Raw genomic sequence first — 21,668 nt, 5'->3', positions numbered from 1 at the left:
CTGTTTCGGAGCTCGTCTTTTGCTTTGGTTGGGGCTAATTGCCCACACCTAGTCGGCTAAACTGGTTTTGCCTATGCTAAGGCGCCAAGTGACCCATATAATACCCCCACAATGCACTGCGATAACGAGCCAGCGACGCAGTCAGTCAGTCAGTCAGTCGGGGTTTTTCCTGTGCGTTTTCCAGCGCCTAGCCCTGCCATGTCCCTTCCGCTGGGCTGTCTCTGAATGCATCAATCTTTGGGCGCAAAAGCCGCACTCGTGTTTGCAATTGCATTGGCCCCATTGGGCCCCGCGGGGTCACTTGGTGGGGCAACTGCAGAAAATGCGTTTTTAAATGGCTTTTTATGTGCGTGGCGCGGGCTTTTGATGTTCCTGTTCGACACCACATGCCGAAAATTCACAGCTCAAGTCCACTGCGGCTGCCGCTGCTGCTGCTGCTGTTGATTAATGTTTGGCATAAACGCGAATGCGAATGCGTTTTTAAGAACTTTGACAAGGTCCTGACTCGCCAAGGGCCGCCCATATGTCTGGCAATGAATCGGACGCCGACTTCGACTTCGACTCGGACACGGACACGGACACGGACTCGAGCTACGGCGAGTCATTTGTTTTGGCTTCCTCTTTGGTATTTGGCAACAGTTGGGCTAAGGTCTGGGCCTCCCATATGGTACGTATGATAAAGTTATTACCAAAATTGTGTGCAGTAGGATTCCCTCTCTCTCTCTCGCTCTCTCTCTCTCTCTCGCGGGCAACTGTCGATGCCTGATTTTCGCTTGTCTCTATACTCTTTTATATGGCCGGCTTGCCGGCTTTGATCTTGACGTGGCGCGGGGTAATGGGCCGGCCAAGAAAAATGCAACTTGAGCTCAATTAGTGCTCATCAAAAGCGTGCAGGTAACACCTTCAGTGCGTTGCTTTTGCACACCTTTTATAAGGCCCGGAGTGTGCGTGTGTGTGCCTGACTGTGTGTGTGAGTGTGTTGGCCTTTTAGCAGGCGAGTCACTCGCTGCTGCTGCTGCTGCTGCAATTTGCTCAAAGGTCTGTTCGGACCACCCAAACGTGTGTGTGCCGCATGCAGCCCCGCGGCGGGGGGAGTTGCGCGCAGTGAAAGCAAAAAAAAAAACGATAAGAAAAAAATTATAAGAAAGAAAGAAAAAAAATCTGTTGCCACGCAGTTCGCGTTGGTATTTTGCGAATTTTTAATGGCCAGCTAGAAATGCAAATGCTTTATGGCCGCACAACACGCAAACTCATATTTCTGTTGCCAATTTTTGCTTAATAAAATATTTATTTATATATACTTTTCTTTTTGTTTTCAACTTTTGCGCGGCTCAACCGTTAATTAGCGAATTTATGCGAGCGCCAGCTTGTCAACTTGTTTGCTAGCCAAGCCCCAAGGCAGCCTTTTTTTTCCAAGCCTCGCATCGCGCGCTGTTAGAATGTGTTTTCATTTGTATACACTTTTAGAGGGTATTGCACTTTTGTCATGAGGTGTGCAGCACGTGGAAGAAGAGGTTTCCGATTAGCATGAAACTTAGTTTTAAGCCTCTACATAAGAACTTAATGTTTCAGCCAAGGGCAAGGCCGGGATATACCCGCTGTTATATTGTATTTTTATATATGACTTTAGATATTTATATTCAACTTCAAGTAATTAATTATTCTAATTCTTTCAGTGTTTTTCAGTTAATGCAGAAAGGAAGAAAGGAAGTCAAGGCGTGAATTTATATTTTTTTCTAATTTTTTTCTGTGATTTTTTTCTGGTGTTTTAATGTGTTCCTTTTTTTTTTGGCATAAAATGTGATTTTTTTTAAATAATTTAATATTTTTTTCACATTTTTTTTCTGTGTTTAATTTTGGGATCAAATGTTAAATTTTTTTTCTAAGAAAGAAAAGGTATGAAAGAAAAAGTGTTTTAATTCATAATTTAACATTTTTTTCAAATTTTTTTCTGTGAGCCATTAAAAAAAAATGTTTTAATTTTTTGACAAGAAGAAAAGCTGTTGGCAATTAAATATAAGAAGGTAAGTACATAAATTTATTATTCAATTCAATTCGAAAACTATAAAAATCAGATATAAAATCGAAAATTGCTGCTGAATTTGAACTGGCGACCAGCCGATTTGTTGTTGATGTTTTTCAAACAAACGCAGACTTTGAGTTTGACTAGTATATCTATATATTATCTATATATTATTAATTTTTGCATGGAAAACCTTTTGTTTTTCTAACCTAAAGTCAGCACACTTCACAACTTGCCTCGCTCGTCCTTAGGGTATTTAATCTTCGGCGTGCCGAGGCTAACCATTCTCTCTTTTATTAATAATGCTTTTTTTTTTGCGCCTGCAGTCATCTTATTAATTTTATTGAGGCAATCGCAAGCGATTCGCGGTTTTTGCTTTGTAATTTTTATGGTAGCTTTTTGTTGCTGCTTTTTGTTGTTATTGTGTTTTTAGCCGTTTTTTAATGTCATTAACAAATTTTTGTTGAAACGTTGCGCTGCTATTAATCATTCGAAATGAATTGTTTTGTTTTTTTTTGTTGTGTTTTCATCTGTTTATTGGATTTTTCTTTTTGTTTGATTTGATTTATGTTTGGAAATTGCTGTTGATTTTTGCCAGCCAATTTTATGATTATTCAATGGGCTAAAACGCCTCGTGATGTGCTCACCTTTTCCCGCTAAACATTTAAATTGAATGAAATTGCATTTGTAATCGAAGGTTGCGCCGTTTACGACAATTCTCTCAAGTGTTTTTTGCTGATTTGTTTATAATTATCCCAAAGTGTTCTCGATCGAAGAGTCAATCAATTATTTTAGGAAATAGTTGTTGTTTATGTTCTTAATCGGAGCGACTCGAATCCGGAACTGCAATTCGTTCTTTAATATGAACCAAACCGTGAACCAAAAGTAAAGCGATGTAAACTAGCTCTATAGGTGGAACTTATAGACAAAGAGCTGGTTCAAAGCACGATTCGAAGCAGTTTCATAAACGGAACTTAAAGAAAAAGAGCTGGCTCAAACCACGAATCGAAGAAAATTCATAGATGGAACTTAAAGAAAAAGAGCTGGTTCAAACCACAAATCGAACCAGCTTCACAAATGGAACTCAAAGGCAAAGAGATGGTTTAAGCCGGGAATCGACCCAGCTACACAAATGGAACATAAAGAAAAAGAGCTGGTTCAAACCTCGAATCGAACCATCTTCATAATTGGAACTTACAGAAAAAGATCTAGTTCAAACCACAAATCGAACCAGCTTTACAAATGGAACATAAAGAAAAGGAGCTGGTTCAAAGCACGAATCGAAGCAACTTTACAAATTCAACTTAAAGGCAAAGAGCTGGTTCAAACCACGAATCGAACCAGCTTCACAGCTGGAACTCTAAGGCAAATAGCTGGTTCAAACCGCGAATCGAACCAACTTCAAACCTGGAACTCAAAGGCAAATTGCTGGTTCAAACCTCAAATTGAACCAGCGGCATTCTTTAATTATATTTGCCCTGGTTATATTTAACAATCTTATCAATCGCGTCCATCTTTTATTGGGTCTCGCTAACTGCTTATTAGCTTATCCAAACTACACACAATTTCCATAATTATTAAAGACAATCCACATGGTTTTTATCAGATCTTCAACAGCGGGCAAATAATGCAACCGGAATTATAAATCAAATTGCCACTAATATGCCAGATATATATCGGGCTAATGCTCGTGTGTGGACATAGCTTCATGTTCTGTGTGCATAACATCAGCGTGGGCGTGGCACTTGAGGGGCGTTCGATAATCAGCGCACGCCATTTTGAATGTCACGTTGTTTGAGTCTGTTGTTTGTTTCCGACACAGCACAAAATTTGGTTAACTTTTTATTATTTATAATTAAAATAAAACTTTTAAATCTTGTACTTAAATTTGTGGCCAAAAATTAGATTTATTTTATCAATAACATTCTCATTGAGTTACATTTTAGTTTTGGTATTCTTCTATATAGGCACCTCGCTTTTTTTTGCAGTGTATACACACATATCTGTCGCTTGTATGACCCTGTCTGCGTTTTGTATTGGTTACGTGTGAAACAGAAAAGCCGAAGGCAATTTTCCTCAGTCAACTGTCAATATGGAATACCATAGACTATAGATAGCCGGCATAGTTGGGTATTAGTTGGATATTAGCTGGGCCTGCCAATTGCTGACGTGACTGGAAAATGATATTCTAAACGATGTTGGTTAAAATCCAGTTTGCATGGCACTTAGCAAACGCAGCAGCAGCTCGACACGTTTGCATCTAATTACAAATGTATGTCGAGCATTTTATATCTCTATACACATTAAAGAGTTTGTCCAGATTGATTGATTGACTGATTGACTTGTGATGTTTACTGAAGCTTCCTTTTGGGGAATTGGAAAACTTGAGCTTCAACTAGGGGAAAAAGATCAACGACCACACAGCCGAATAACTGTTTGCGCTGTGACGTCATGAACATGTGTCGGACTAACAAGGGAAAGGTCGCCGGTTCAAATATATGGCAGCAAAGCAAAAAGCAATAATAATAAATTGAGAACATTTCCATTAAATTTTTCCTATGTTGTAGTTGCTTTGTCAATTAAAATGCTGTCATATATATTTTGTGTACTGTCTGTCCGTTCGTCCGTCTGTCCGTCCGTCGGTTTCTATGCGAACTAGTCTCTAATATGTCGGAGCCGGCTAGATGGGACCACTATATCATATAGCTGCCATAGGAACGATCGGTCGTAAATTAAGTTGTTGTATAGAAAACTTTTTTGTTTTTCAAGATATCTTGACCAAACTCGCCATTCATAAGTTTTACTATGTTACCTACATTAATGCAAAATCTTATTTACATCGCACTACTATATCATATAGCTGCCATGGGAAAGATCGGTCGAAATTGAGGTTCTTGCATGGAAAACTTTTTTGTGTATTAAGATATCCAAGCATACTCGACCTTAACTATTATTCCTGTGCTTCTTTGATACGAGCAAAGCAATTTGAACATTATGAAAAGCTTCGGTCTGCAAGGGTATTAAGTGTTCGGCGTGATAGAAGAAGATAGCCTTCTTTGTCCTTTTTCTTTTAAATAAATTAATGCAATAAAAGCATGTAGTATGTGCCTGAAGCTGGCACCATTTTGAACCGGGCAACGCCGGTTGATTTTCTCTAGTATGTATATATATATGTAGTTAATATGCTTTTTGGCACCCTCTTGACTGGGCATTAAGTATACGTCTAGTTGAACTAATTTGTTGCGAGTGCCTCGCCACAGAAGAGCGGCAACCCGCATGTTGTAAAATGTTTACACTGCTATCTGTCAAATCAACTGTCAACTCAAGATCTTTTCTTTGTTGTTGTTAATGTCAATGTTGTTGTTGTTTTAGTTGTTGTTGTTGCTGTTTTATTTGTGTTTTGTGCGTTTTGTGGCTCACGCTTGGCTGGGCCGCATCTTTGGCTGCCATTGCGGCTGCCTTTTGTCAAGTGGGAAAAGTTTTTCAGTAATTAAATTGTAATTAGGGCTGCATCCGCTGAGCAGCCCCTCTCCCCCTCAATCCCTCCCTCTTTAACTGTCTGTGCCAATTGTCTTGGCGTTTAATCAAGAAGCAGCCCGTGCCTCGGCAATTATTAAGTATTATTTTGGGCTCATAATTGACGAGCCCTAACGACAATTTTGTCATTGTCTGAAATCGCAACAACTTTTCAGCCATTTTTACAACAATTTTCCCCCACATTTTCTCCCATTTTTGTAATTATTATTTGTGTACAGTTTTGTCGCTGTGCGGGTTACTTAGCTGGAGGAACACCCTGCTAATTACCGCCCCGACTGCGCTGCGCTGGAACGGAAGTAGGCAATGCTCACGAGCTGCGCCTGCTGCTCTGCGCCTTTTGATCATGTTCCTATTAGCCAAGATTGTTGGCCATCCAACCGGATGGCCTGGGCTGCCCTGGGAAAATCAGTTTGCGAAAAAAAAAAGTAAAGTGGACTAATCAGAGGGAGAATCATCAACATAATCAGAATCATAATCACAATCATAAACAGAGTCGTAAGCGCAATCATATTGCGGCCGAGAGTCAATGCCAGTAGCTGTTCGGATCGAGAGTTGATCAGTTGTGGATGCACCACAAATTGTGGCTGTACGTGCGGCGCGTAAATTCAATTTCAGTAGCCGCGTTTTCTCTGCTTCTTCTTCTTTATGCAACACAATTGAGTCAGCGGACGAGCTGATGGATTGCCAAGTCCCCCCCCCCCCCCCCCTCTCTCTATCAATCTGACTGTCCGTCCGTCTGTCCGTCTTAACGAGAAATCAACGCCGCTAAGCAAATTATGCCGAACGATACGCATGCGCCGATGCCATCAGAGATCAGTTGGAGGCAATCTCAATGTGTGTGGAAACACTGAAACACTGAAAACTGAAACACTGAAACCGTGTCGGGTAATGGCTAAAATTGATTTAGCCACCTCGGACTGGCCTGACCCCAACTACTGTTTTTACGCTTTAAGCAGAATCTCATCAAGCAGCAAGTAAGAGTGCTCCAGTCTAGGGAGTGCACGACTAGCAGATGCCCTGAACCCAAACGACAAGCTGTCTTTAAAAACATTCCAGTTTTTTTCTATATAAAAGTAGACATTTGCATCAAATATTATTGTAGTACTCGAGTTTTGTATGAAAGAGCCAGGTCGCGAAATCGATATTTATCGATAATCGATTTATTTACGCTTTAAGAAGAATCTAATCAAGCAACAAGCAGATAAATAGACGTTATATCATTCCATTTGCTTCATACAATGTTATTATACTACCCGAGTTTTGCATAAAGAAACCATGTCTCGAAATCGATATTTATCGATAGTCGATTTATCGATGTTTTTCCGCTTTATGCTGAATATAATCAAGCATCAAACATATGTCAATCATTCCAGCTTCTTTCTATATATAAATGGACATTATATCATTCCATTTGCTTCATAAATTATTGATATAATACTCGAGTTTTGCATAAAAGAAACATGGCTCGAAATCGATATTTATCGATATGTTAAAAATGGGTCAAACTTAGTCGCTTATAGGAGAATATATTATTCCAATTTTAAGCCTCAAGCTTTTGTAGTTTCCGGGATTAAAAAGTTTACACAGATGGATCTACTTAGCCATCCTCCTGAGCAAGAACTTGTATACTTTATGGGAGATATGGGATATAAGATGGGATATAAAAGGGGATATAAGATGAGAGTTGCCTTCTTCTACCCGTCACATACATACACACAAAACCCGTATACCCCATTCACACATTTCCATTAGTACAGGGTATAGCAATTGATCAAGTCGAGAGCCGAGCTAATGGCTGATGAGCTGCCGAGCTGCCGAGCTGCTCCAATAGCAAATCAGTTTATATTAAAATGTAATTTACTTGCGGTTGCGGTTGCAACACTTGCAACCCAAGTTGGGGGGCAACACTTACCCTGCTCCTCGTCAAAGTTTTTGGTCGATAGCTGAAAGAGCGCATCGAGCGGCGTATCGGCGCCCGCTGCTGGCTTCTGGCCGGGCTCATGGCCATTTATTTGCTTTGATTTCTCCTCTGGCCCTCGGCCTGTTAGCTTGGGCTGGCCCTGGTGGGGCGTGCAGCAGTCGGTGCTGCCGTTGCTGCTGCTGGAGCGCTGTGAACGCTCCTCGGAGCTGCCATCCTCGGAGGGTATGGGTATTCTGGCGGGATCCATGCTCATTTGGCGCAGCAGCTGCGCCTGGAAGTGCTCCTGCAGCTGGCGCTGATAGTCCCACGCCAGACGCTGCTCATAGCTGTGCAGCAGCGCCGGTGGCAGAAACGGATGCAGTCCGGGATGCAGCATGGCAGGCGACGCCGTGGCCAACAACGGCTGTGGCGCCTGCAGGCGCTCTATGGGCGGTGCTGGGCGCTCCTCCTCCTCCACCTCCGCCCGGCCCAGTATATCGGCTATGGAGAAGCTTTTGATGCGCTCGCCGGCGCCCGGCTGGCTGCACTTGCGGATGGTCGCCGGACTGCGCAGCATTCGCAGGCGTTTCATGTTGAGCGGCGGCGGCGGCGGACTGGGCGAGCCCACGGAGATCTCGGATACGGCCGGACTGCTGCAGCTGCGTGCGGCACTCAGGGCCACGGGACTCGGCGTTCGTTGCGGCATTTCAATTAGCTCTAATTCTAATCAAGTTCAAAGGTTCAATTTCCCGTTTAGTTCATTAATTAGCACATGAGACGCACATTTTACACATTTGGAAATTTTCGAAAACGCGTCGGCAAATACGCGCACAACGGCAACAACAGCGACAGCGACTGCGAACGTGCAACGTTCCACATTCAACACAGCAACGCGAGCGGCTGCCGCTGCGACTCGGCTCTCGTCTCGATGAAAATGGTTTTGGGCTGAGTGCGCTCTCTCCCTCTACCTCGCTCGCTCGCTCGCTCGCTCTCGCTCTCGTTCGTTGGCGCTGCCTGCCCCCAACCAGTTTGGAGCGACCGAAAGCCAAACGAGTTTGTTGCCTGTGCGCTCGATGACGTCACAGCTGCAGCTGCGCAGTTCGGCTTCTAATTGGAATCGAAGCCAAACAGAGGCGTGCTTTGAGCTGGCCAATCAGCGTTCGGCATGCGCTCACTCTCACTCTCTCACACACACACACACACACTCTCGCATCAGTTCAACGGGGCTGTCAACGTGCGAACGTCATCAATTTGAACAATTTGACATGCGCTCGTTCGAAGCTCTCGCTCGCTCACACACTCACCCTTTACGCCCCGACACTCCTCGTTCAATCACTCTCTCGCTCTCTCTCTCTCTCTCTCTCGTTTGCTCATTCCACTGTGTTTTGGTGTGAGGCTGCCTTTCCGCGCGGCTGACTGTGTTAATTATCGTAATTGCTGCTGCTGCAGTTTCTGTCCTCTTTACTCGCTCTCCACTCTCTACTCTTCCGCTCTTCGCACACGCACACGCACAGAGCGCTCCTCTTCTCCTTTTTCGTTAACTCCTGTCCAGCTGCTGCTCGCTGGCGCACTCAATTGTCATCAATAATGATGTCTAGTTTCAGCCTCTGCTGCTTGTACCGTTTTGTTTTTCTTGCCTTTTCGCCTTTGTGAGCGCCTATTTTCGCCGCTGATGTATTCGCTGACTGCGGCAATTTGCGCAAAAGTCTTTAAAATCAGCTTTGTGGAAGGTGTCGCCGTCGACGTCGACGTCGCTGTCGCAGTCGCTGTCGTTGTCGTTGTCATAGCCCCATTCTCATTCTTATGGCAAAGTAAAAATATATGTATATGCATGTGTGTATGTACATAGATATGTGTGTGTGCATTCGTATATTTTGCTTTGGCACACATTCGTTTGTCTTGAATTCGCTGCCGCTGCCGCTGCTGCTCTTCTTCTGCCTTTGTCATTGCCTCACTCGCTGCCTCTCTCCCTTGGCCCAGTCACCACTCCTGGCCCTTGTTGCATTGCATTTAAATTGATTGCAGTAAATCACATTTGTCTTTTGCTCAGCTTTTGCACTGTTACATATACGTCATGTGTGTGCTTGTGTGTGTGTGTTTGTGTGTGCCTGTTCATGTGTGTGTGTGTTTGTGTTTTATTCAATTTTTGCTTCGTTGTTTGTCCCGGTTTTTTCCGACATATCTTTTGCATGCAAATGTCTATTTAACTGCAATGCGCCCCTCTCCCCCCTATCCCTTGCACCCTACCACTCCCACTCGTGGACTTAGCTAAGTGAAATGATGCAACTGTTGAACCGGAATCGATAATACATTTTGTGCCCTTCTCAAGTTAACATCACTTGGCTAAATCATAAAAAATGCGACACTTTGGGAAATAATCATTTGGCATATTCCAGATTTCCAAGCAGAACGAGTGCACTTCGAGAAAAATCGAAGTCATCGGAAAAATCAAGTTATTTCTACTGACAACGTTTAAAATTTATTTTGAGTGAGAAAATTCTTGTAAAAAGTCTTTAATTTAAGTTGTTTTTGCTAATTTATGTAACTATTGATCACCACAATTCAATCAGTATTCTTAAGAACAGAATGAATTGCAAAATTTGAATAAGATAATAGTGTGAACAGTCTACCAGACATGGAAGAGTTTACTTCATTGTTTTTCTTTGAGTGTACATACAACATACTTAAAAAGCTCTTGCAAAACTTATTCTTAATCCAAGATTATTTAAAATTATTATTATATTTATTTTTTAAGATTAGGTTGGTTCAAACCTTTTATAAGATTTTCGAAGAACAAAATATATACAAACTTAAATTTTAACAACAAAACGGTGCGAAATGCATCCCAGTTAATATACTTCATTGTTTTTCTCTGAGTGTACATATTAAATATAAGAAGAACTATTGATGAACGTATGTTGATCTGTATTTTTATTAAATATTTTTTTCTGATTTTTTACTTTTTAATATCAAGTTGTTTGCAACTTAATTCAAGTACTTTTAACTTTGAACGAAACCTTACAAAATATGACTCAATCATAGCAGAATTTATTTCATTTTTTTTTCTCTGAGTGTATATACAACATATATCAAGAGATCTTTATGGTATTTAAGTCCTTTTTTCGAATACTTTGTTAATGAACATCTGTTTGGATTTCAAGTCAAGATAAGTTCGAATAGGTTGAGAGAATATACTAAAAACTATTTATTTTCTCAGAGTGTATTTACACGAGCCTGAATGATATCTATCCCTTTCTTGAAAATAAGTTCCCTTTGATCTCAAAATAGTAAATTATTGCATGCGATACGCTCTTCAAATTTGCATAAATATATTGTAAATGAAAATAACGTATTAATAATGTATATTTTCTCACATTTAATGGTATATCCTGGCTAGGCTAAAAGGGTATAAAAGTTGCGCCGATTTCTGCTTTTGTTGCGCCTGGTTGTTATCTTTCAATGCCGTTGCTTGGCATTTGCCGTTGGTTTCCTTTCGTTTCAAGATGGCCGTCTGTGGCTTGATTAATGCCTGCACTTGACTTAAATGTTGTTCTTCTTCATGTTGTTGTTGTTGTTGCCTTTGGTTCAATTTAGGAAAGTTGCCGCATAGCAACGCGCCCTTCAGCCGTATGTTTAGATATGTAGATATGTAGATATGTATATTCGAAATCAATTACAAAATGCGACTTAATTGGGCGCCTCAATAGACGCGACACGCCCTGTCAATCATAATTAGCGCGCGCGCCCCTAGCCTAGCCCCGACTCGCCCCGACTCGACTCGTTCCGATTTGACACGCCTCTAAAAATTTCTGCAAATTCATAAGCCAAATGCATGTATCGGTATCCTTTTCATTAGTCAGCACAAGATGGCCGCAGAGTGTTCATTAAAACCTCATAAATAGCTGAAGTGTTTATTGTCCCAACAGACAGAGGGACAGATAGAGGTGACAGCGAGGTGCCGGAGGGACAGCTGGCAGGCCCGGGCAAGTCCCCAGGGAACGAGTACTCTCCGGGCGAGTATTTGTATACAATATCATCGAGGGGTGTGTGCGGTGAGTGGGGTGAGGGGAGGTGTGAGGGGAGGGGAGGGGAGGTAGGCATCAGCCACGAGTGTCACTTGGTAATAAAGTCATTCGCATTGTTGTTGCTGTTGTCACGAATTTCGTCACGCCCCTTCGGGCGGTCTCGGCTGCCGGCGCAGCATTAATGTCGCCTTTTGTTTAGCTGTGACTGCGGCTCTGCTTGCGGCTCCCGATGATGAAGTTGTGCCACATTTTGTGGCAAATGCCCAAAATGCATGCCAATTAATGAACTCGCTCGCTGCGCGATTCTCAGCTGTGCCCAAAGCCTGTGACGAATGTGCAAATCGAGTGCCGGGCTCTAGAACAGCGATCAGCTTTGGTCACACTGGTTGACACACAGACAGCGAGAGAGGGACTGAGAGAGAGAGGGAGAGAGGGAGAGGGACTACATCACCTGCAGCTGTCAACATTTTGCCAAATAATTATGCAGATTTTTGACCACAAAACGAAAGCGTTTTGTGTCAGGCAACAGAACATTTCTATAGCAATTACTAGCTGATCGTGCACTCAGAGAAAAAGTCTAGTATATCAGAGAAAAATTCTAGTATATCAGAGAAAAAGTGTAGTATTCTAGAACATGCCTATAGCAATTACTAGCTGATCGTGCACCCAGAGAAAAAGTCTAGTATATCAGAGAAAAATTCTAGTATATCAGAGAATACGTCTGGTATTCTATAACATTTCTATAGTAATTACTAGTTGATTGTGCACTCAGAGAAAAAGTCTACTATATAAGAGAAAAAGTCTAGTATTCTAGAACATTTCTATAGAAATTATTAGTTGATCGTGCACTCAGAGAAAATGTATAATATATTATTTCTATAGCAATCAATAGTTGATCTTGGACTCAGAAAAAAAGTCGAACAACGAAAGTCGAGTATTCTAGAGCAATTACTGGTTGATCATGCACTCAGAGAAAAAGTCTAGTAATCTATAAAATTTCTATAGCAATTACAAGTTGATCGTGCACTCAGAGAAAAAGTCGAATATTTTGTACTCAAATGCGGCTGCTCTTCTTCTTCCTTTAGCCCAACGGTAGATATGGGTTAAGGCATTCTTGATTAACTTCGGAGCTTACAGTCCGATCTTTATGCAATTTTTAGGGCTTAAATGTGACATGGAAAAGTTAGTATATACCAAGGCAAAAGGCTCTACCTTTCCCATTCTAGCAGGGTATTAAAAAAGTGAAATATTCTGTATCTGTGCATACTATACGAAAGTCTACATACGAAATACTTTTATTCTGGGCTCACAGATGTGGTCCACGAACCGAGGTTAGGCAACGATTATTCAAGTGAGAGTTGTATTTAGAGCCCCGATTTCTTCGAGTGTTTTTTATTGGATTGACTTGCCCAAGTGGAGCAGAAAGCCACAAGTATTAAACTTAAGTGACATCAACAAAGTAGCTGCTGATGCCGCTAACCGCATTCAAATAATTGGCTCGAAACGAGAGGAACGCAAAGTTAATCCAGAAGACAGAAGAGACACTCGGTCTCCGGCTCCGACCCGGGCTCGGGCAATATTTTTAAGCTTTTTGTGATAAATCAAAACATTATCAATAATAAAATCGGTAGCTGTTTGCCCCTTGGCTGCATTTTAGGGGGATTTTATGCGGCTCTTTGTTGTGGTCAACGAAAAAAACCGAAACACAAAAATTGGAAACTAAAAAAACAAACCGAAAACTCTTTTAAAAAAAACATTTCTGAGTGCCCGGCTTTAATTTGTATGCAAATTGGAGTTTGAAGTTGAATTTCTGATGAAGCTTAATGTCAGCGGCGAGTGTGGAGCAGGGCAAAAGGGGGAGGGGGGGCAGATCGGGGCTCTTACTTAAGTGACAGACATTAACACTTTTGTAGTTGGAGCTGTGAAACTTTTGATTTTCACAATATCTTGTCGTTGTTATACCCTAGCAGAGGGTATTATAATGTTGCCGTGAAATGTGTAACGCATAGAAGGAGACATTTCCGACGCCATAAAGTAGATATATTCTTGATCAGTATCAACAGCCGACTCGAACTAGTCTCTTAGTTTTAAAGCTATCTTTATGAAACTTTGCAAAAGTGCTTCTTTCTGCGGCACGTAGTAAATATGTCGGAACCAGCTGGATCGGACCACTATATCATATAGCTGCCATAAGAACGATCGATCGAAAATGAGGTTCTTGTATGAAAAAGTTTTTTGTTTTTCAAGATATCTTGACCAAACTCGGCATTAATTAGTTTTACTTTGCTCCTCAAATATGTGCAAAATCTTATTAAGATCGGACTACTATATCATATAGCTGCCATAGGAACGATCGGTCGTAAATTAAGTTGTTGTTTGAAAAAGTTTTTTGTTTATCAAAATATCTTGACCAAACTCGCCATTTTTAAGTTTGACTATGTCCCCTACATTTATGCAAAATCTTTTTTACATCGGACCACTAAATCATATAGCTGCCATAGGAACGATCGGTCGAAAAGTAGTTTCTGCATGGAAAACTTTTTTGTTTTTCAAGATATCTTAACCAAACTCGGCATTTATTAGTTTCACTATGCTCCTCAAATATATGCAAAATCCTATTAAGATCGGACTACTATATCATACAGCTGCCATAGGAACGATCGGTCGTAAATTAAGTTGTTCTATGAAAAAGTTTTTTTTTTATCAAGATATCTTGACCAAACTCGGCATTTATTATTTTTACTATGCATCTTGTATATATGCAAAATCCTATCGAGATCGGACCACTATATCATATAGCTGCCATAGGAACGATCGGTCGAAAAATATCTTGCATGGAAAACTCTCTTGTTTATTAAGATATCTTGACCAACCTCGGCATTAACTATTTTCCCTGTGCTTCTTAGATACGGGCAAAGCACTATGAGCATTTTGAAAAGGTTGGGTCTGCAAGGGTATTAAATCTTCGGCGTGCCGAAGATAGCCCTTCTCTCTCGTTTTTTTTTTATTGTGGGTCTCTCTTTCTCCTCTTCTTATCGATGATATAGCGGCTGGCGTCAACGTCAATTCATTGGCATCAAACGAATTAAGTGGCCATAACGACTCTTCGAATGGGACGCGTGAATCAAATACCCAAAAGACATAGACCCACATATGCATATAAGACAGACATATATATATATATATATATATAAATGTAAATATAAATATATACAGCTGGGGGCTGGCGACGAGCTACGTGTGTGTTCTGCACGCGCACCAGCTAATTGGATGGTAGCTGGAAGATGGAACTCGATATGGATATTGATCGGGCGGCTTTTGTTTCTGATCTGAGCGAACTCTGGGCTGCTGCTACCAGAGCATGGCCCATAGCTAACATTATCTCTTTTAAATGGAGCAGTGCATCATAAAGATAACACATTTGCTTGCTGCTGAATGGAAGCTTGAAACTTTTAACAACTCGCAGCTTGAGAGCTTGAGAGATTATGCTTGGTTCCCAACCTTTAGGGCTCAAATTTAAGCAGCTTTAAATGCATATCTTAGCAGAAGTTGTTACAGTTCTCACTAGCTAGGTTCTCAAATGGGCCCAGTCTTGCAAGCAGCTGAGCGATGGTTCAAATCCTCGGCTGGAGTAGTGCTTGTAGAGAATATTGTAATGCTGTAAAGAATGTTCAAGATTTATGTTATAACAAGAAGAAATAATCCAGCATATCCTGGAACGTTGAAGGCTTCTCTTATAACCAGAAGATATAACCCAGCACAGGCAAAAACGGTTCGAATCCTTGGCTAAGGTAGTGCTTATAGAGAATGCCGAATATCACACCGTCGACTGTGCTGCTTGGAACACTCTAGCTTTCTGTTATAACTAGCAGAAATTACCCAACATTGCCCGGATTAAATGAATTACGCTCAAAGTGAAAGAGCCAGCTTAAAGTCTCTCAATTTGCCTCAACGCATTCACTCCACCAGATCGTATTCATTTTTTCCTTTATATGTACAGTCCCCCTTAGTTGCACAAAAGAGAATGTTCTGTTTGCGTTTATTGTAAAAATTATTCTTACTAATTTAAATGATATAATAATGGCTTATCTTCACGGGAGCTCGATTCTCCAACTTCGTGACCAACCGATATGAAATTCCAATTGTTAAGACGGGCAAATCCACCCGCATGTGTGGAAAAATCGCGAAAAACGTTTGTATGAAACTTTTTTGTTTACCTTCCGATCGACCTTAAGCTCATTTGAAGAGATCTTTGTTTAAATTAATTTGAGGACTGTTTCACACTTTTCGCAGAACCCAAGCTTCCAAAGCTTCAAAGATTTTTTGGTCGAAGTTTTAAATTTTGTTCGATTTGCTTCAAACTTATATTCAATAATGAATACGTGTTTCAGAGATTTGGGAAATTTCACCCGCGACAGTGGGAAAGTGGCGGAAAACGGTTGAATTAAAGTTTTTTGCTTACTGTGCGATTGGCTTGAAAAACATTTTCAAAGATCTTTGAGCGAATTTATTTAACACGGACAAGGCCGGAGTATACTAACTAGTCTTATAAATAATAAAATATATTATTTATTCATTCAATATATATATATTCATTCAGCTCGACTTGAATCCCATTATGGTTCAGATTTGATTATTGAGCTTAAATCAGGGCTCTATACGAATATATATAATATAATAATAATAAAATATTTTGTAAATTATACTATTTATAATTTTTTTTTATTTTTTGGTGTAATAATAATCTAGTTGTAAAATCCATGGAGTTGTCTTTCAACAGCTATTTTTCTGTTGTTTACCCTCGATAATTGTGCGCCTTGATAAACTGATCTGTGGTTGTTTTTTTTTTCTCATTCGAGTTTTACTCGATTTTAATGTTGCCTTTCGTAATTTACAACTTCATTAACAATATGTTCAGATCGAAACGAATCATAAGGTTTCATTCATGCCGCAGATTGTGGCATAGAAATGCGCCGCATCACGATCAACCGAAGAATTTAGCTGAATCAACTGGATGAATGAATGAAACAAATTGCTTGTGCGAGCGCCTCTCCCATTGCCATTTTCTGCTGCATCATTTCCCCCCATTTCCCCCCATTTCGCCCCATTTCCCTTCTATTTCCCGCATTTCGACTGGTTGTTGTTGGTGTGGCATGGCATATCCTTTGAGCAGGCCAGACTCTGGAGCTTCCCGAGCGGCATTTTTTTTTTTTTGGTATTAAAGAGCGGCCCGAGGTGTCGGCTGTAAGCTAATTGGCAGCATGTTCAAAGGCGCCGCCGCCAAATTAAGTATGAGTTACCAATTTAGTTTTTATATCTCTATTGCACACAGATACACACGCACACACAGATGCACGCGCACACACACGGATACGGATGCACACTTGTTCGGCAGAGCTCTGCGAATGCCCAGATCGCCGCTTTGGGGGGCATCTCGCTCTCGCTCTCTCTCTCCTTCTCCCTCTCTCTATCTCTCTCTCTATCCCTCTCTCTTAACTGGTTTGCTCTGGCTACAATGTTGTAATTGCAGTCCTTTGATTGCATTTGTGTGTGCCAAGCTGAATTGTTTACATTTATCATAATCAGCACTGGGCAAAAGCCTGTCTGTAAGCGCCGCGGGCGCAGCTTTTCTTTTTTTTGGCAAACGGCGCCAGTTAACCGGGCAACCGGGCAGCCGGGCAGCCGGGCAGCCGGGCAACTGGGACCTGGACTTGATGTAGGTCGACCGAAGGGCAGCACTTGATCGTCTGAGCTGCGCTCAGCAAAGGGCTAAGGGGGCCGGGCAATGCCGGGTAATTGCTGACAATGTGACTGAGCAGGAAGTGCGCAAACACTTTAACAAGCAATCAAATAAAATAAGTACAAATGATACAGTCGAGCATGCTCAATGTGAAGATACCCTATTTTGTGCAAAATAAATTTAAATTATAAGCAAGCAGCTAATTGGAGTCCAATTGGAACCCAATCAAATCGAAGGAATTAATGTTATTATTATAGAATAATAACTAATTAAGTAAGCAAATGTTTAACTAGGAAATTGTTGGCTTTGAGCCGGCGACCTCCCGCTGGCTGGTTCGATGTTTAGAGATCTAATCCACATGAGCTCACGACTTAATCCTTGGAAAGCGAACTTATTTGACTGCATTGTTGTTGACGTTTTTTATACAAACTTGAGGGTTGAATTTTCCAAAATCTAAAGCGCAGTTCCAGCAAACATTTTAGTTGTATAGCTTCTACACTTTGAGCTGATATACCCTCTTACATGATATCTCCCTTATTCCTACCTACTATGCAAAAGCTTATAATAGTTTGTATCACGTTTTCTCCACCGAACTTTCTCTGCGCCTTATAAGATCGTTGCTTTCAGGATAACTTCGGGAACTCACTGACCATTCCCAGCTATGAGTAGGGGCATGGCTTGTCGGATTTGCCGGAGATTTCTCATCTCTATCTCTTTATACTATCTACTTAACACTCTATATAACTAGTATACATTTCTTTGCTTAATTAATAACTTCTTCCTTTCATTTCTCCTATTTATTGTATTTTCCTAAATAACATAGTAAATTCAGATTTATTTAAAATTTTTACTTAATAGCAATATTTTCTCTACACATTCCTTCTTAGCTGTAGGCTCTAATAAAATCTGACAAAATTAGCTGTGAAAAGGGGCAAGGCAGGTCGGACGGGCAAATAAAAGACCTTCATGATGCTATTAGAAAATTGTGTATTCTAATTAGGCTTTTAGCATTTAATTTTCATAATTTTATTTATTGAATAATTAGGCTGACACACGTTTTGTCGACCATTAATAAATAAATACATAAAGTATATAAATAAATGAATAAATAAATAATTAAATAAACAAATAAATAAACACACTCATAATTTGTACGGGCTATAGCAGGAAATAAAGAACCATACGCAAAATTGAATGATATTCAAATGAAGCTATTTCCGTTTGCCAGCCAAGCTCTCTCTGGCCATTTGTGCGTACTTCCTTCTGGCCATGGAATACATAAGCTTTTCACTTAGCCGCGCAATGAACTTAAGAGCGCTCGTTTGTAGCGCCATCTCCACAAACTATCGTTCATTAAACCGAGCGAGAGAGAGAGAGGGAGGGGGAGAGAGAGAGAGGGGGGGGGGGGGAAGTTCTCGTGAGGTGCGTCCATTAGTCATTTTTAGTTGATTCGATTAATGAGTTTCGACATTTACGCATTTCTACTCGCATATAATAGCCATGCTTAAACGGCATTTGCAGCTCTCGCTCTCGCTCTCGCTCTCGCCCGGTTTTCTATTTGTTTTCACGGGGAAACGCTGAGAGTTTTTCCCATAATTAGAGCCGCAGTTTGCCTCAATTTGCCCGGGCAAATTTCTCAGCTACTAAAACCAAATGCCACCGGTAATGGCCGGTCATTTGTGCCTCAGCTAGCTCTTACTCTCTCGCACTCCCACTAATATGTGTCTCTCTCTCTCTCTCTCTGGCTCTTTCTCTAACCAATGAGCTGATTTCAATTAAACGGTTTCCAGTGCAACTTTCGCCCGGCACTTTCAAAACGCATTAATCACGCCCAGCTTCACAGATGAGCCAAATCAGAAGTAGGAGGAGAACGAGGGTCGAGAAGGGCCTCTATAAAAAGTTTCTTTATCTCGGCGCATGCGTCGCATTGTCACACATTTGAAAATGAAAATAAATTGCTTTTAACTAAATGTTGGGTCCCCCCCCCCCCCCCCACAAATCCGCGGCTGCATTTGCCGAGCTCATGCATATGCAATGGGACTTGGCTTTCCGTCTAGTTTACGAACTGTTAGAGACAATCGAATCGATAAGCGCCAAATTAAACCGATATACCCAAAAAAGCCGAGCCGAGAACTGGGGCCCTCAGCTCCGCCAGCGGTCGGCATCATTAGCACCGGAATTGATAGCTTGATTATTCAAATTATTAACAAACGATGCTGCTGGCCGGGCCGGGCCAGGCCGGGCCAGGCCGGGCCAGAAGCGACGATTGATGGCGCGCTTCAGTTTCGGAAAGTGCTCTCAGGTGCCGCCAGGTCACCGACAGACTACCCAGTCAAAGTGGAAGAGTTCGACTCGACTCGCATCGCATCGCATCGACTCGAGTTGAGAGTGAAAAATGTGTGCGCCGGCGGCGGCGATCAAAGCCTTTGAACTGGCCCGCAAAACGGTAGCCAACGCAAGCCAATGTCCGTCCGCTTCACTTTGAAATATTTGAAAACAAGTAAGTCGATTGACAGGCAGACTGATAGACTGACAAATATCCTGCATTCAGTGCACAAGTATCAAATACAGCGCAGTTTTGAATGCTGTTCAAAACGAACTATGCATTTGCATAGACTGGGTATACCCCTTTCGAAATAATACAGGGTATACGCAGTATGCCCAAGACATACCCTATAATATCTACATACTCCAAGCATGCGATGCTTTTTTGAAAATAAAAATATAACAGTCCAACCTCTTTACCTCAGCATACCCCTTTCGAAAGAATACAGGGTATACGTTATATCGTATGTGCAATAAATACCCTATAATATCTTCATACTCCAAGCATGCGATGTTTTCTTGAAAGTCAATATATTACAGTCCAGTTTTTGTTACAGTCCAACCTGTCACCTCAGCATACCCCTTTTGAAAGTATACAGGGTATACGCAGTATGCCCAAGACATACCTTTAATATCTACATACTCCAAGCATGCGATGCTTTCTTGAAAGTCAATGTACAATATAAAATTTCTATTGTTATAGTTCAAGCTCCTTAAGCCAGCATACCCCTTTTGAAAGTATACAGGGTATACGCACTATTCTACACTTTAATTTCTACATACTTCAAGCATGTGATACTTTCTTGAAAGTCAATGTGCAATCCAATATAAAATATCTATTGTTACAGTCCAACCTCAGCATACCCCTTTCGAAAGTATACAGGGTATACCCATTATATACACTTTTATATCCACATACTCCAAGTATGCGACGTCCTCTTGAAAGCCCATATACAATCCAATATACTAATTCTATTGTTACAGTCCAACCTGTATACCCCTTTCGATAATATACAGGGTATACACACTTTATCTATTTTATACCCTTTAATATCTACATAATCGAAGTATGCGACGTCCATTTGAAAGTCACTATACAATATAAAATATTTATTTTTCATCTCCAACCTGTATACCCTTGCTTGCATATTTTACGTGGTATATTGATTGCTTGAAAATTAATAAATATTGAAATAATTTAAGAAAATTTTTGGTATGCAAAACGCGCTCGGCTTTAAACACTTGGAGCGCTTAATTTGGATTTTGATTTTAATTTTGATTTTTTTGATTTTCAACGTGAACGCAACTCGTTTTGCGTTTCTTTGTTTTTGCCAAGTGATTAAATTAATAATTAATTAGTTTAAATTTTGAATAACGGTTGTAAATAATCATTAATAAAAATTAAAAAAGATTTCTTTGCTTTTTAAGAGCCCAACAAAATACGCAGCACAATTATCGAACCTTGCCAGAATTTTAAATCGAATTTTTTCTTTTTAACTAAATGCAAACGAACGATGGGGAGAGGGGAAGAGATGTTAGAGGGGGAGGAGAGGGGAGGTCTACGATGAAATGGAAGCTCTTTCGACTCGTTTCCCTAATGACCCGCGACTTCGGCGTTGTTTGCTTAAATATGTTGAAATTTATTGGCAACGGTTTCTAAATTTGCATAGCCCATAAAATGGGTTAAAAAGTGTATAAGAAAAGAGCTTAGCGAATGTTGCCGAGAGAGAGAGAGAGAGATCCATTCGATCCAGCTCCCAGATCTTCCTGAAAGCTGAACCGATTTCAAGCTAGAATATAAAACTGGAGATACTTAAGATAGATACTAAGCGCATTATAGAGCATTCTGAGCCGGGCTTGACACTTAATAAATTTAATTTAAAAAAAAAGAAGCTGGAATTCAGGCATTTTTTGAACTCTAGCTTGATTCTGCATCTAAAATTAAGTTTAAAAAGTTTTGAACCAACAGGTTATGTACTCCTCAAAAAATAATGTGCTTTTCAAAAATTTGAAGCCCATAAGTTTTCTATATATAGAAATTTGGGGTGTCAATTTTTGAGATCCTTCTGTCAAACATCTTCCCAACATTGTTAACATTTCTGACACCCAAAGTTTTAT

The 21,668-nt window shown here is 40.8% G+C and overlaps 1 protein-coding gene and 1 long non-coding RNA gene across 2 annotated transcripts in view; one reads left to right on the top strand and one right to left on the bottom strand.

The window, feature by feature from the left end:
* Positions 1-8,332, bottom strand: part of lbl (ladybird late) — a 40,457-nt gene extending 32,125 nt beyond the window's left edge. The window contains exon 1 of the mRNA XM_064693988.1: positions 7,473-8,332. Within this exon, the coding sequence (XP_064550058.1) occupies positions 7,473-8,166 (694 nt within the window). The 5' untranslated portion in view covers positions 8,167-8,332. The remainder of the gene's footprint in view (positions 1-7,472) is intronic.
* LOC135436399 (uncharacterized) overlaps positions 1,942-21,668 on the top strand; it is an 86,009-nt gene continuing 66,282 nt past the window's right edge. The window contains exon 1 of the long non-coding RNA XR_010437513.1: positions 1,942-2,024. This is a non-coding gene — a long non-coding RNA (uncharacterized LOC135436399). The remainder of the gene's footprint in view (positions 2,025-21,668) is intronic.

Source organism: Drosophila montana, unplaced genomic scaffold, assembly GCF_035044405.1.
Source record: "Drosophila montana isolate Dmon_TW-CO22-7 unplaced genomic scaffold, ASM3504440v1 contig_3733_1, whole genome shotgun sequence".
In the NCBI taxonomy this organism is placed as follows: Eukaryota; Metazoa; Arthropoda; class Insecta; order Diptera; family Drosophilidae; genus Drosophila; species Drosophila montana.
The sequence above is the reverse complement of the archived record's forward strand: the minus strand, read 5'-3'. Positions and strand labels throughout refer to the sequence as shown.